The sequence below is a fragment of the Micropterus salmoides genome, unplaced genomic scaffold, assembly GCF_014851395.1.
Source record: "Micropterus salmoides isolate LMB-PRFRI ecotype aquatic unplaced genomic scaffold, ASM1485139v1 Ms_hic_scaffold_482, whole genome shotgun sequence".
NCBI lineage: Eukaryota > Metazoa > Chordata > Actinopteri > Centrarchiformes > Centrarchidae > Micropterus > Micropterus salmoides.
The window spans coordinates 2,092-17,305 of record NW_024044218.1 but is presented as its reverse complement, the minus strand read 5'-3'; the positions used below and the strand labels follow the sequence as shown (position 1 = coordinate 17,305).

General features: G+C 43.0%; 1 protein-coding gene across 1 annotated transcript; it reads left to right on the top strand.

Moving 5' to 3' along the window:
• The first annotated feature begins 575 nt into the window (after window positions 1-575).
• LOC119888097 (tetratricopeptide repeat protein 28-like) lies at window positions 576-13,822 on the top strand. Its single transcript, XM_038698531.1, has 4 exons — window positions 576-1,079; window positions 10,428-11,224; window positions 11,348-11,892; window positions 13,231-13,822. Exons 1-4 carry the CDS (start codon window positions 581-583, stop codon window positions 13,805-13,807), a joined length of 2,418 nt encoding a protein of 805 aa, XP_038554459.1. The 5' UTR covers window positions 576-580; the 3' UTR covers window positions 13,808-13,822.
• The last annotated feature ends 1,392 nt before the right edge of the window (window positions 13,823-15,214 follow it).

The window sequence follows — 15,214 nt, the reverse complement described above, 5'->3', positions numbered from 1 at the left end:
GTGTCTAGTATAGTTTTATTTTCACAGGTGGAGAAAATGAAAGATAGAGAGGATGAGAGAATACAGAATATTGTTCTCTCTGTTCTTAGCTTAAGAGGCCTTGCCAGCAGTCGGCCAGTTGGCCCCCCACAGCTCTGGTGTGAAGCTAAAACCCCTCTCCTCTCCCTCCTGATTAGCAGTGTCTTTGTTCCATTGGTGGTGGCACGCCATGAAGCGTGATTGCAGTGGGCAAACTGACGGCTTTAAAACAAGCCTGCTGTGGCGCTGATCTGATTCATGCTTTACCCCCCTTGTTACTTAGCAAAGACAAAATCAAATCAGGTTTTGTTTGTTGTTGTTCTGGTCTCTGAGCAGTAAGCCTCGTTAGACATTTGGGAATTTAGAGTTTTTTCTTCTGTTTTTCCATTTGATGTACAGTTCTTCTGGCAAAAGGGACGTTTAATGCAAAGGCATCACAATTACTCACAGTTGATGGAATGTGGGTATAATTAATGGGGCTTTTTTCATTTGCCTATATTCTTTTACCTTGCTGTTATTCTTACCGGATGTCTATCTTTCTCTCTATCCATAGGCTGCTTCGATGGCGCTGAGCAGCTTGGGCCATGTATATACAGCCATAGGGGACTATCCAAATGCCCTAGCCAGCCACAAACAGTGTGTCCTGCTGGCCAAGCAGTCCAAGGATCAGCTGTCTGAGGCTCGTGAGCTAGGAAACATGGGGGCCGTCTACATTGCCATGGGAGACTTCGACAATGCTGTCCAATGTCATGAGCAGCACCTGGGCATTGCCAAAGCCCTGGAAAATAAACGAGAGGAAGCTCGGGCCTATAGTAACCTGGGCAGTGCCTACCACTATCACCGTAACTTTGACAAGGCCATGTCCTACCATACTCACGTTCTGGAGCTCGCCCAGGAGCTAGAGGAAAAGTCCATTGAGATGAGAGCCTATGCAGGACTTGGTCATGCTGCTCGCTGCATGCAGGACTTGGAGAGGGCCAAGCAGTACCATGAACAGCAGCTGTCTATAGCTGAGGGTTTGAAAGACAGGGCTGCAGAAGGAAGGGCCTCCTCCAATCTGGGTATGTATGCAAAATACTTAAAGACTTAAAAAATTACTTATGCAGGCCCCACACTAGAGGATAATTGGGCCAATTTTCGGTCACCCCTCCTAACAATCACAGGAGTGTTCCCCATCTGAGGCTGGTCTGAACAGATTATGTGCCCAAATGATCCTGTCATGTGAAGGTTTTACAGACCGGTTTTACAGATATTCTTAATGTTAACGGTTGGATCAGAGTCTCCCTAATTTCAAATTGTAAATTTGTTTCATTTTTACAATTAGAAATCATGGCTACTCCGATTATTTCCTGTAATTTGAAAGGAACATGGATACTGAGCAGAAACCCGCAATAGCTAATGAGAGCAAGCTGACTGGGAAGCGTCACCAGCTGTGTGCTGTCTACTTGTTCGCGCTATAAGTGTGTAAGCCATGCTGATTCTGTATGTCTCAGCCATGAGTTCCACAGTTTTCAGAGTATTACACACAAGTGCAACCAACTGACGACGACAGTCTGCCATATTTGTTTTTTTCTGAAGTCAGGTTTCACTCACACAAGTTTCTGTGAGATCCCATGGCGCTGGAATTGACCCTTCGATAAGCCACGCCCTGAATACGCAGCTGGCCAATCACAGCGCTACCCAGAGAGATTGAAAGGAGAAGTACGATTTATTCCCTTTCCAAAACCTAAACAAATCCAGAAAAATGTAGGCTGTGGATTGTTCTAGTGTAAGGTTAGATAGCTAAACGCTAGCTAAATTACTACTGAATGTAACGTTATATAAAACTACTGTAATGTACTGTAGTAGTGAATAGAGACCTACCTAGCTTTACAGGAACAGTGTTGATCCTTAATATCGTTGTCCTCTTTCTCAGTTGTCAGGTAATACGGTGGTTGACTTTTACTGCCTGAATATAATCTTCAAATGTAAAATGCAACTGCTAAACTGTCTCCTTCTTTCTAAAGTCACTTTTACGAAAAATTTGATTTTTCCAGGGAGTGCAGTTATAGACAGTGGCAGCACCGTGATAAAAGTCCGAGTAACTAAAGGGGGCGTGGCTTAGTGAAGGGTCAATTGCCACTCTGAAATCGTTTCATAAATGCCAGTTGTGTGGTCCTGCATCTTGACTGAATCGTCTGGTGTGTGCATTCTTACGATTAAAATAAAAAGATCGGTTTAATCTGTTGTTTTATCTGTGGTATTCCACTTTTTTAAAATCAGGTAAGAATTGAAGATCTATGATCAACAAGATGAACATAAACACCAAATTCTTCCATATGTTTGTGATACATCATTTGCTTTCTATGTTAATATTGCAACATACAGTACAGTATGCTGAATAATGATATGTCGTAGTAGTGTAGTAGTGTCTTAAGCTTATAAATCGTAATCCAATACTTTTATGGTATGAGAAACTGTAATATTGTCAGATTACTACTATCTGGTGAGTTTGATTAGCAAGATCCAAAAGTATTTGCACATCCTCAGAGAAAAAGAAGAACTAGTTGTTAGATAGTAGGTAAGTAGGTAAGTGTTTACTCATTGTTTGCTTCAACATGGGAATTTACGAGTTTTTAAATCTACATTTGACCTAGCCTACTGAAATGAGGGACGAGAAGAAAAAAAGGCACAGTGTCCAGACTGGTGTCCTTTTTATTGTTTTGGGAGTTTTTTTATTGCCTTTTTATTGCTTTCCTGCTTGTATTTTCTCTGTGCTGCTGGCTGCATTCCTTTGTTTCGCTTAATTTAAATTAGCTTTACTTATTGTTGTTTTTAGTGATATTCATGGTTAGTAAGACATAAGTGTTTTTGTTAATTTTAGGAAGAAGCCAACAGTGTACTACTGTATCATCACTATTTTATGTTAAGTTGTTTTTAGATACATTGCATTATGTTCTAAGTGAATAGTTCCCAGTAGATTATGTAAGCATAAAGTAATGGAGTGCAGGGCTTCTGCATGGGCGCCAGGGAAGAAGATGGTGCATGTTGGAGCCAAAAATAATTTGTGAGCCCAGGCAGTTCTATTGTGATGGAATGCCAACATATAACGTACAATGTCATGAGTATGAATAAACCCCATAAAAATGTGTAAAATGTGTTTTCATGGGAAATCTCTTCACATTAATCTCCTCTGCTCTCACCTGCACACTGGCTTCACATGCTTCTTTAAATAAAAAGTGGTGTGCAGATAAATATAAACGAGATGGGGGAAATTAGACATACTATCAGGTCTTTTGATTGAAACTTGAAATGTAATTATTGTCTTCCAATCCAATTCTTTACAGCTATATCTTGTTAAAATGAAATTATTAGTGACATAACCTTGTGGAGTCTACTAATATACTGATGAAAGGAACCTTAGGGATGAAGGTGTCCCTTTGGATATTACCCCATGAGATACATGTTACGGCCATTTCTTCTGTATTTAGTCCAGCAGCTACAACCTACGCTGGGAGACTTATGATAGCCATCAAGACTGTATTAAACCTGACTCTAATGGGCAACTAAGAGGCATAATAGTTTCTCCCAGATGAATTATTCTTTAACCTAATGTGTAAAGCTTTGCGAGCAGAGAGTAGGGTTAATCAGCCAAACATAAATTGAAGTCGTCCTTTGACCGGTGTAATGTTCGCTCATCCTGAAATGCTCTTAGCACCAACACACACCTTATTTTAAAAGTGAGCTGGTAACTGGTTGTCATAAATTAGGGGCTCTAGTGAGAACGTTTTATGATCCTACATTACAAGCTATATTATGAGACGCCACTATCAGACAGCAAATGTGTCACTGTATCTGTAGTATGATTGCCATTATGATAGCCAGAGCACTCTTATTCATTATTAGCTGAAACATTACAATTCTTCCAGTCCATGACAGAGTAATGACAGTGTAGTTGATGCAGTGTCAAAGACCTCCAGCTAGTGACATAGCAAAAGCTACATGAGTGGTTGCTAGCAATGAAGCCTGTTGCTCAGTGGAGATGGCCTATACAAGTTAAACCATCATGTGCATACAGTACCTCGTGACACCCAGGGAAGCTTCCTGCCCATCTCGGTGCTGCCTGATCTGTTGGTACTTCTAATCTATTTTCTTCTCTCTGCTTTTTTTTCCTTTCGTTTTTGATGCCTCCCTCTCTCACTCTCCCGTCTCTTCCCTCACCCCTACTGATTGTAATCTGCAGTTGTCAAGCTCCCAGTAATTGAAACTGACTTGATGAATCGCTTAATTACCTTTAATAGCTGATTCAAGAGGAGCTGAATAATAAAGATAACAGAGAATGAAGTGGAAGTTGTGAAGCATTACTCTGTAATTGCCCCATTGTTGTTGTTGTTGTTGTTGTTTGCGAAAGTGCAGTGTCCATTGTTATTCCATCATCAGCGCCCACAAACCTGCCTAGCACAAGAAGATATGGGCTAAAACTAGCAGGATGCTGTTTCAGACTTCAAAAAAGACTGCCTTTACGCTGTGCACAGAGAGGGGAATGATGATCGAGTGAAGATTAATGAGCAGCGATAAAAGCAAAAAATACTGTGCGAGAGATGGGAAGGAGAAGTTGCCGAAACAGGAGAGAAAAAACTTTTATTGTGCCCTCTCAGCTTGTCGTTAATGTTGCGTGTAGTGTGGTTGAAGCAGCAGCTGACTTGGCTCTGAGGTACAGTTGTATAGAGATTGCCATGCTTTAATATCTAACCATGATGCCCAGCGGTACCAGCAGCCCTGGCTCAGCACACTCTGACCTATAAAGGATATGACAATGTTGCATTCCAGCCCATTTATTATTCATTAATTGGCTAACTTACCCCCTAGTCAGCAATATTTAATATCTGAGAGAGGACTGAAGTGTTGGGTTCCCATGTAGTTCATATTTCTGAATTCATGAAACAGAATCTAAATTGTATTATTCTCTCTTGCATTTCACTTCAAAGAGACTTTGAATAAGTTTGTTTGGTCTGTGTTGTGCTCGCTGTTCCTCGATTTACACCTCGTTTGACCATATGTCTCAAAGAAGTCACTTGAAATGTTGACACAATTCAGTTAGAAAGCCTGGAGGTAACTGTCCTAATTAAGCATTGCCCCCCCCCCCTTTCTTTTTTGCACCATCCCCAGGGAATGTTTTCTGCTGATGCTCACAAAAACAAAGCAACAGAAAGAGGAAAACAACAGGAAGAAGCGTTCACAAAACAACACAGAATAAGACAATGCAGACAATGTTCTGCATTCAAATCTCATCAGCTGTATCTAAAAAAACAGGACCTAACTTCTGTATTGAATTAGACCTTTTCAAACGTGTGAGAGAGAATGAGCGCTTTCGTATCATATGTCTTTGTCCAGACATCTGATTACCAGGTTTTATAACATGTCTGATATTAACAGTGTCACACCAGCAGATGAATTATCATGATTTGTATTTTTAATAGGCTGCTTGTGTTGGCAGTTGTGTTGAATTATAGTAACATTGACCCTGAGATGGAGAGCATCTAATCATGAAAGGAATTATATCACCATATCATGTAATTTAGCAAGATCATCACTGATTTCAGACTGCCCACAGCAGGAACAAACTACAGACAGGGACCAGACATGCCTGGGGCACTGAAGCATAGAGATTATTTAGTTTGTACCTAAGCCTTTGGAAACAGCAGTGATTGTAGATACATTATTATTCTGACCAAGAAAGTGGAATTTAGCAAGCCTAATGGCCCAGACAGGATGAATGAAAGAACGCTGTAAGGAGGAAGACAGGAAAAGAGCCTAACGAATACATAAAAAGGTACATTTATCTGATATTGGTGACATCTTCAAGTCGCCATTAATGACCAGACAAATACCCTGACTAATATTAGCAGGCCTGTGAAAGGAGAGAGGGTGTGATGGGAAGAATGGTTGGAGAAGAGGTGAAGTGAAATGTTTTTTTTTAGGATGCCAGTCTTATGTTACTGTCCTGGAGATATCTTTGCTAGCTGGCTGATCTTTGCAGCCTGGGCCCAAATTACTGTTTGTTGCCTCCCCAGCATGGCCCCCTTCCGTCTCCTCACACAGGACCATGCCAGAAACTGGACTAGAGGCCCTGCGAAACACACTCTCCTATTCTTTGTGTTTATGCTAAAGTTTAGCTCACTGTATGCAGTTCATATTTTACTTACAGTGGTGAAACGTAATAAAAAAGTTGTAGCATTATTTTCTATAAGACACTGAGCCCTTTTTTCAGCACATCTGCAAATTTAGCATGAAATGTGATCTGTTCTTAAACGGAGCGGCGATTGTGCAGTGCAAAAAAAAAAAGGTTGATACATTGTTGGTTTAAATGGTAGGAGGAATCAGATGTCATGTGTATGGACAATACAGCGACAGTTGGAGGAGCGGTCAGGGTCAGCAGGAGCGGAGAGGAAAACAGCTCAGCTGGTGCTGCAGGAGGCACAGCAGTCTGTCTGTGTGTTTCTGTTGGCAGACCACCCACTCACCTATCCATACTTTGTCCTTTTATTATCTTCCTGCCTCTCGTCAGTCAGACTGTAGGAGATGTCTGTGTCTGCCAGTGAGGATTTGGTACCTTAAGCCCAGGCCCCCAGCTCTGCCCCCTCCTCCTCTTGCCGACCACAGCAGGAAATGCCTCAGCTCACTACTTCCCCCCACTGATCATAACATACACTATGACATTTATAATTTTCAGTACTGTGTGGGGGAAGAATTGAATCATTAGGAAAAAAGACAACAAAATCACAACCAGTGCATCTAATCAAAAAGGAAATCATATCTTCATCATGATTATTAATTAGTTTCAAATATATTATTTATTCTGCATTTTAAAACACCGTAATGTAGTATGATACTGCCTTAATTTGTCAGTCAGACACATTGCAGCCGTTAGTGATAACCTTCAATAAGGTTGGTGCAATTATTAGAAGGCATTTGGAAGTACTTAACTATATATGCTAGCTCTGTAGGATAAACTGTTTTCTGAATGCTGCCTATCTTCATTGGAATTTCCTTAAAAGATTGACTTCCCTCTTTCGGTATTTTACACATGTCAATCTCCTTGATCTTAGACTTAAATAGACATCCACATTTCCATAAACACCACAATTCCAGCATCCTGTTCTGGTTTTTACTTCTCAAACATGAATGTAAATTATAATGTTTACCTCATTCTAAAATATAAATGAGGAACACACCCAAATCATTACTTTGGGCTCAGTCTGGTCATCTCGCCTCTATTTATAGTATCACCCCAGCCCAGTGGCAGCAGCACCATTGTTGGTAAAAATCCTCTTAGCTAACTGTAGGCAGCAGCGCTCTGGACCTTCATAGCTCCCGGAAGAATGACACAGTGATTTACTCAGAACACGACACCATCCCTCAAAGTCATCACAGTAGCATATCCCTCTACGTACAGCCAGCTGTGTAATGAAAAGTGACAACACATTGCCATGCTTTTAATGTCTTTGGTTATGGGGGGATGGAGAGGGCTCTGGATGGATAGGGCCCTGTATAAAAGATTCCAAATGATGCGGTGTGTGCTTTGTCTTGGTTTTTCACAGTCATTGTCTCAAGCTGTGCGCAAAAGAGAAATAATTGAGCCATATTATTTAATACGTTACAGTCAAGTGCATTTAGTATGCATTTAGTAATATCTGGGGTTAAATTGAGTCTCAAGACTGATACTTTGTTGGGGTCATTTGATTTGGAAACATGCCACAGTGACCACTTCAGCTAAAAGCCCCTTACTAATTTCAAATGTTTGTATTTCAACAACATTTACCAGCATGTTTGGTATGGTTTTATTTACTACCCTGCTGGATACTATTCCCAGAGGGCTCCATAATCCTCTTACTATATGGGTGGGGGCAGAAAATATTTTCTTGCTTCAAGTGTGGCTCCAGGCATAGCCTGAGGCTTATGGCAAATGTGGCTGCAGCTTCCAAGCCCAGCCTCAAACTTAGCCATACACCCCCAGCCTCTGTCCCGCATGTCTCTTCTACCCATCCGTCCAACACTGAGGCCCAGATCCATTTTTAGCCTGCAGCATGGAACATGTTTGCTGCTAATACATCAGTAGGCATTATATCCTCAGCAAGATCAACCTCCGTCGGGGAAAGCATAACCTTGGGAGTGACTTTGTGGCAAGGGCTGTCACAGCTCTTCCAAGTAGCCTGCTGTGAATCTTAACATGCTTCCCCTCTTAGGAAAGACTAGCCAAAAATAAGGGGTTTGTCCCTGGTATAGGAAATGTCTGTGCCGGTGGAACCTTAAAAACCAAAATGTTGTAAGCCTAATTTATTTTGGCTTAAGAAAAGACCGTTTTACTCTATTTTTACTGTAAATAGTCCAAAAAAACACATGGAATTCAGCCATTGTGAAAGTCTTCATTGTGAAGTTATGTCATTTGCAATATGAATTCTTCTTGTATTACTTGGCAGCACTGCTTCTCTCCGTCTTCTACTCTGTGATACGTGTTGCATGCCAACTCTTCAGGGCGGTGACCTGATGATTACAAGGTCAGTTCAGGTTGTATCATTTTAACCTGAGAACACAAGCAAGCAAACAAAAAAGCACATCAGGTTTGATTTGTCTGCTGGATGCTGAATCATGGTCTAAATTAAGTAGGCAGAGGATCTTTGATGTTTTCCCACCAGAATCCAGTCTGTATGCAGAAAAAGCTGTTGTTTTTTTTCACCCCCTAATTTAGACTTGATTTAGAGTGAAACATTGATTATGCAAATGTCACACTTTTTCTTCCATGTGCATCATGCTACAAAAGTACATGTATGTATAAATACCTGGTAATGTGTCAAACCAATATGCAGCCCAGTGGCTCATACTATAAAGGCGCCAAAGCTTTTTCCATTCTCATTGGCCTGCTTTTTAATTGAGCCAACATCTGAATGCATATCTACATCTATCGTATGACCTCCGCAGTCGTTTGAGCAGTCTGTTTAGTTTCAATCCCACTGTTTATGTAGCCTGTGTTCAGGCCCATAATGTGGCAGGTTTCGGATGAGATAAATGGGAAAACACACATGGCGGTAACTAATCCCGGCGGCACCATCACATTCTCACCACAAGCCACAGAGCCCCTCTCCATTCTTGGTTCCCACCCACTCTGGCTCCAGAACCATTTCCATCCCTGGTGTCCCATCAGTGGCTGTACCCCCATCCTACTAGCCCATTAGTCTCCATGCTGATGCAGCAAACCAATGATGGCCAGGCTGTATGGTGGATATAGTACTGAGTTATTTGCTTTTCAGCTGGTTTTTCTGTCTCCATCCGCCAGCCTGTAGGCATCCCGTCTTCTCTCTCAGTGAGGTTTAATATTATCAGTGCAATTACTATCATTGAAGGCTGGGTGACAATGCCAGAGAAGAGAGACCCAGAGATTAGTAGTGAGTCTCAGAAGGAGGAGAGATACGGTAGATTTGCTGTGATGTCTCTTTACTCTCTGCTGTGTATTTGTCAGTGTGTATGAGCATGTGGGTGTGGGTGCACATTTGTTTGGATGTTGTGTGTATGTGTGTGTGTGTGTGTGTGCGTGTGTGTGCGTGAGGTGGTTGCCTGGCTGTGGGGTAAAGCTATTATTTTTCAGAGGATTGTATTTTATCAGAGATAATATGCTCAATGCACCAGGTTCTCCATTATTTATTGTTTCTCCACAATTTTTCCAAAGTTGTTTGCTGAGCTTTCCATCAGCTCTTTTCACCCACTTTTACTTCCCCTGTCTGTCTTTCTTTCTTTTTTCCTCATAACCATTTCCAAACCTGTGGAAAAGTTGTTGATTTTGGTAAAATCCCTATAAGACACAATCATCAAAGACAGCTTAGGCTATCAAAAGATTCTATTTTGGTGTTATAATAACTCTGTTTGATTGCACTACATTTTAATGACCATAATTCTGTGGGAGAGTCTGTTGTGTAAGCAGAGAACAGATGGCTCAGAGAGCATATTTTAACAACCAAATTACTTGCCTTGTACATGAAGAGCTGACGAGGCACTTGAATTTTACTCAATTACAATTTTCCCCTGACTGGGTCTTTAACTTTATCCTCTTGCTCTTGGATAGCACTGTGGCCTCACAGCAAGAAGGTCCCTGGTTCAAACCCTGGTTGTCCTGGGGTATGAACTGGCATTTTGCATGTTTTCCCCGTGTCTGCGTGGGTTTCCTGCAGGTGCTCCGGTTTCCCCCTCTATCAAAAACATGTTAGGATCTTCAATGAGTGCCACTGACCAAAACAACTGATATAGATCTGGAGTTGGTCCCCGCGTGCTGCACAGCGGCTTCCCACTGCTCCTTCAGGGATGGGTTAAATGCAGAGGGTGAATCTCTCTACGTGTATGTGTATGTGACAAATAAAGTACCTTTCCTCTCTACACAGGCATCATTCACCAGATGAAGGGGGACTATGAGACTGCACTGAAACTCCACAAAACTCATCTGGCCATTGCTCAGGAGCTGAATGACTATGCTGCTCAGGGTCGGGCCTATGGTAACATGGGTAACGCCTACAATGCCCTGGGAGCATTTGACCAGGCTGTTCGCTACCACCGCCAGGAACTGCAGATCTCCATGGAGGTCAATGACCGGGCCTCGCAGGCCTCCACTCATGGAAACCTGGCTGTGGCTTACCAAGCCCTGGGAGCCCATGACCGCGCTCTGCAACATTACCAGAACCACCTCAACATTGCCCGTGAGCTCAGAGATGTCCAGAGCGAGGCACGGGCTCTAGGCAACCTTGGCAACTTCCACTGCTCTCGAGGAGAGTTCCCTCAGGCCGTGCCCTACTATGAGCAGTACCTCCGTCTGTCCCCTGACCTCCAAGACATGGAGAGTGAAGGGAAAGTTTGTCACAATCTGGGTTATGCCCACTACTGTCTGGGCAACTACCAGGATGCCGTCAAATACTATGAGCAGGACCTAGCTCTGGCCAAGGACCTTCATGACAAACTGAGTCAGGCCAAGGCATACTGTAACCTCGGTTTGGCTTTTAAGGCCCTGGGAGACTTCACTAAGGCAGAGGAGTGTCAGAAATACCTGCTGTCTCTGGCGCAGTCCCTGAACAATGCACAGGCTCGCTTCAGAGCTCTGGGGAACCTTGGGGACATATTTGTCTGTAAAAAAGATGTGGCTGGAGCCATTCAGTTTTACGAGCAGCAACTGGCCTTAGCTCACCAGGTATGGCCACACACAATGAAGCATAACATATACTAGTACAATTCATCATATAAATAGGAAGTGTCAGAAAATGTAATTTTGATACCGTTCACTCATGTCCCTCATGCTTCTATCTCGTTTCAGGTTAAGGAGCGTAGGATGGAGGCCTGTGCCTATGCTGCCCTGGGGGCAACCTACAGACTTGTGCAAAAATATGACAAAGCTCTGGGCTACCACACCCAGGAGCTGGAGGTTTATCAAGAGCTGGGCGACATGCCAGGAGAGTGCAAAGCCCATGGTCACCTGGCAGCTGTCTACATGGCCCTGGGGAAGTACGCCATGGCCTTCAAGAGCTACGAAGAGCAGTTGGAGCTAGGTCGGAGGCTGAAGGATCCTGTCGTGGAGGCTCAGGTGTACGGAAATATGGGCATCACTAAAATGAATGTAGGTGTGATGGAGGAAGCTATTGGCTACCTGGAGCAACAGCTGGCCACTTTACAGCAGCTGAGTGGCAATGAGGCAGTAATGGACAGAGGCAGAGCCTATGGAAACCTAGGAGACTGTTATGAGGCTCTGGGAGACTTTGAGGAAGCCATCAAGTACTATGACCAGTATCTGTCAGTGGCCCAGAGCCTCAACCGCATGCAGGACCAAGAGAAGGCCTATAGAGGCTTAGGCAATGGACACAGGTGAGTCCTCTTTAAATGAAAGGCATCATGTTTCAAACTAACTATATTATATTGCTAGAAAGTACTTTTCAGTCTCAGTCACCAGTATCAATTTCCCCAAGCTGTTGCAGTAGCAGATAATAGTATTGACTGGGTATTACTAATAATCACAGTAATCCTGCTTTGCATATTATTTTTCTCCTTGCACTCACTATCAAGGACCACCATAGTTTAGAGACACCTTGCCTGTGAGCAAGGCTTGGATGTGAGCCTGGTGCTAGCTGTCTCAGCAGCAGCCTAGTGGCCCTGGCCTTATCTGTATGCAAAGAGGCTTTGGCACATAGACGTCTGAGATGGAGGGAAACACAGTTATTTCGAGGCAACCTCTTACATCGTGTGTCTCTTCTCCCTTCTATTTCTCCTTATGCGTCAAAGAGCTGATAGCATCCTAGGAGACTGCACTGCAAAATAAAACACGAAAGGCTTGCTGAAATCCTCATTTCGGAGATGATTTTCTTCTTATTGTGCACCATCAGCATGGCACCAAGCAATCACATACAGCAGTATTAGCCATGCATGAGTTCAGAGGGGAATAATAGACATCAGACACAAACCCTTCTCGCCTTCTAACAGCTCTTAGTCAAGCACATACATAATCACACAACATTAATTAAGATGAAGGGTTTTATTCTTTAAATGCTCCATTTCATCCGTCATCCGGCAATTGTTGGCATGCCTGAGAATGTGAATAAAGTCTGTTTGAAGGCTGTGAAGGCAAATAAAATGTTGAGATGGGATTAATGCCACTCTGTCAACACACACACAAGAGGATGGAAGCAAGGATCCTTTGACAGATGACCTATCTTGTATAAAAGGATGGTAAACAGTAGTAACCTTCAAACACAGCCCAAAGTTAAAATTTTAGTGCTCAGACATTTCTCATATAACCTTCCACATACATTGAAGTTTGTCCACATCATCAGGTATCAGCAGCGTGTTCTATCTACATTTAATTTATACCAAAACTGAAATTATCGGGTGCTTTGCAAAAAATAGTGTTCTTGCGATGTGAACTCCTTGTTGCATTCTAATAGCGCTCTATTACAAGAGAATAGATATGTATCTGTATGAATCAAGAATATAGTTTCCCCAAAATATTAGATAAGCAGAGAGATATAGTTTAGATTATTACATTTTAGAGATTTATTTTGAGTGTTAGCTATCTCATTATTTGTTCAATTTGAACAGAAAATACCAGTGACAGATTTTCTTCTAGATTATTTTGTTGGTTTGTCTCACAAATCTCACTCCTAATCTGCTTTGCTTTGACGCTCTTTGAATTTTTCTTTTTACCTGCAGGGCCATGGGAAACCTACAGCAATCGCTGGTGTGTTTTGAGAAGCGGTTAGTAGTGGCTCATGAGCTGGGGGAATGTGGAGGTAAGGCTCAGGCCTACGGTGAACTAGGCGCACTGCACAGCCAGCTAGGCAATTACGAGCAGGCTATCTCCTGTCTGGAGCGTCAGCTGGCCATTGCCCGTGACACCCAGGACAGGCTACTGGAAGGCGATGCCAGCTGCGGTTTGGGCGCTGTATATCAAGCTATGGGAGAGTATGAGACAGCCCTGCGATGCCACCAAAGTGACCTGGAGATTGCAGAGGAAACGGGCAGCCCCACACGCCAGGCCCGTGCCTATGGGAACTTGGGCCTTACCTACGAGTCGCTTGGAAACTACGAGCGGGCGGTCGTGTTCCAGGAACAGCACCTAAGTGTGGCGGCTCAGACTAATGACTTGGCTGCCAAGACACTGGCCTATGGCAGCCTGGGGAGAACACACCATGCACTGCAAAACTACTCACAGGCTGTCATGTACCTGCAGGAAGGTGAGTGTGTCAGGGGGAACAGGAGAGAGGATTGCCTTTGTTGCCTGAGCTGATAGGCTTAGAGTTTGTGAATTCATGAATATGAAATTCAGAGCCTATTTGTTGCTAAGCCTTTGCCACATTTTTATTAGGTTGTGTGTGTGCAAGTGTGTATGTGTGTTTGGGCTTTTGTGCTTATGTGTTATAAGTGCACAGGGGGAATTTGTGTGCGCATTATGCGTCTGTGTTGGCTTCTGTGCTGTATAGGTAAAGCAGCATTTGTGTGTGTATGTCTGTGCAAACTATCAGGATACACGCCAAGGCATTTTTTTCTGTTTACTGCTAGCTGTTCTTCACACCTCTGTATCTACTTTTCTCAGAGGGTTCTTTGCAATGAGCTGCCAAAGGATCTTTTCACACAGTGGTTGACACACGCCTTCGTCTCATGCTTCATTGTCCCCTACAGATTATGGTGAAATAAAAACCTGCAGCTTGGCCCCTCAAAAATTCATTATGTCAGTGCAGGATGTATTTGTCACCAAGGATGTGATAAGTGGAAGCATCCATGGATGCGAGCTGAATGTCCACACCACCAGCCTCGCCCATACCCATTGACAGACCTCATGCTCAGGCACACCCACCGTGTTACGACCCAAACCCAGTTTGAATCCTAGAAAATTGCAGCTTGTGTAAGAGGACAGTTGTATATTTCACCCTGCAGGGAGTCAATGCAAGGGAACAGGAATACATCTCCTCTATCTCTCCTCCTCCTCGCCTGCTTTATTAGAGTTAGCTGGGCCTGCAATGACCCGTACACCCTCTGCAGGCCTGCTTGTTGAGCTTTAATGAAAACAAAGGCGACAGGCCATTCTGTCTCCACCCTGTCCCCCTGTTGTCCCCCGCACTGTCCTTGTATTGTTCCTTTTTCTGGCTGTGAAAAAGAACAGTGCCTTCACTATCCTTGACAGCCAATTATTTCTGGCCAACCTACCCAGACCGAAAAGTTGGCAAGGATTTTTTCCCTTCAGTTTTTCTATTTTTTATATTCCTACTGGTAGTTTTGTGTTTTTTTTTACTCTTCAAGCTACACTGCTTGTTTTTTGTTTTTTGCCTACCAAAACAGATTAATTGGAAGGAGGAATAGAAAGGCAGCTCCAAACTAGTGCAGACACTGTGAACAACATGTGACCTCTAAAATCAGTGTATGTGTATTATATATATATATGTGTGTGTGTTTGTGTCTGATGGTCATTCTGTGTTGCGCAGTAATACAGAATGATAAGGCTGCATCGGAAGACTTATTAGGATACCAATTAACTGCTAATAGGCAGACATAATTTCTGTCACTTCAAGTGTACACACTATTCCATAAGTTATCTTCCTGTGATTTTACATTAAAGGAAATTGTACATTGCTGTCTCAATCTTAAACAAAAGAGGCATTGCACACTGCAAGATGCACTTTTCAATGATTAACACAAC

What these genes read in the sequence shown, in the direction of transcription:
- LOC119888097 (XM_038698531.1), top strand. Translation starts at nt 581, where the DNA reads ATGGCGCTGAGCAGCTTGGGCCATGTATATACAGCCATAGGGGACTAT. An exon ending in AAGGGCCTCCTCCAATCTGG is followed by an intron (nt 1,080 to 10,427) that starts GTATGTATGCAA and finishes CTCTCTACACAG; the next exon opens with GCATCATTCACCAGATGAAG. An exon ending in AACTGGCCTTAGCTCACCAG is followed by an intron (nt 11,225 to 11,347) that starts GTATGGCCACAC and finishes ATCTCGTTTCAG; the next exon opens with GTTAAGGAGCGTAGGATGGA.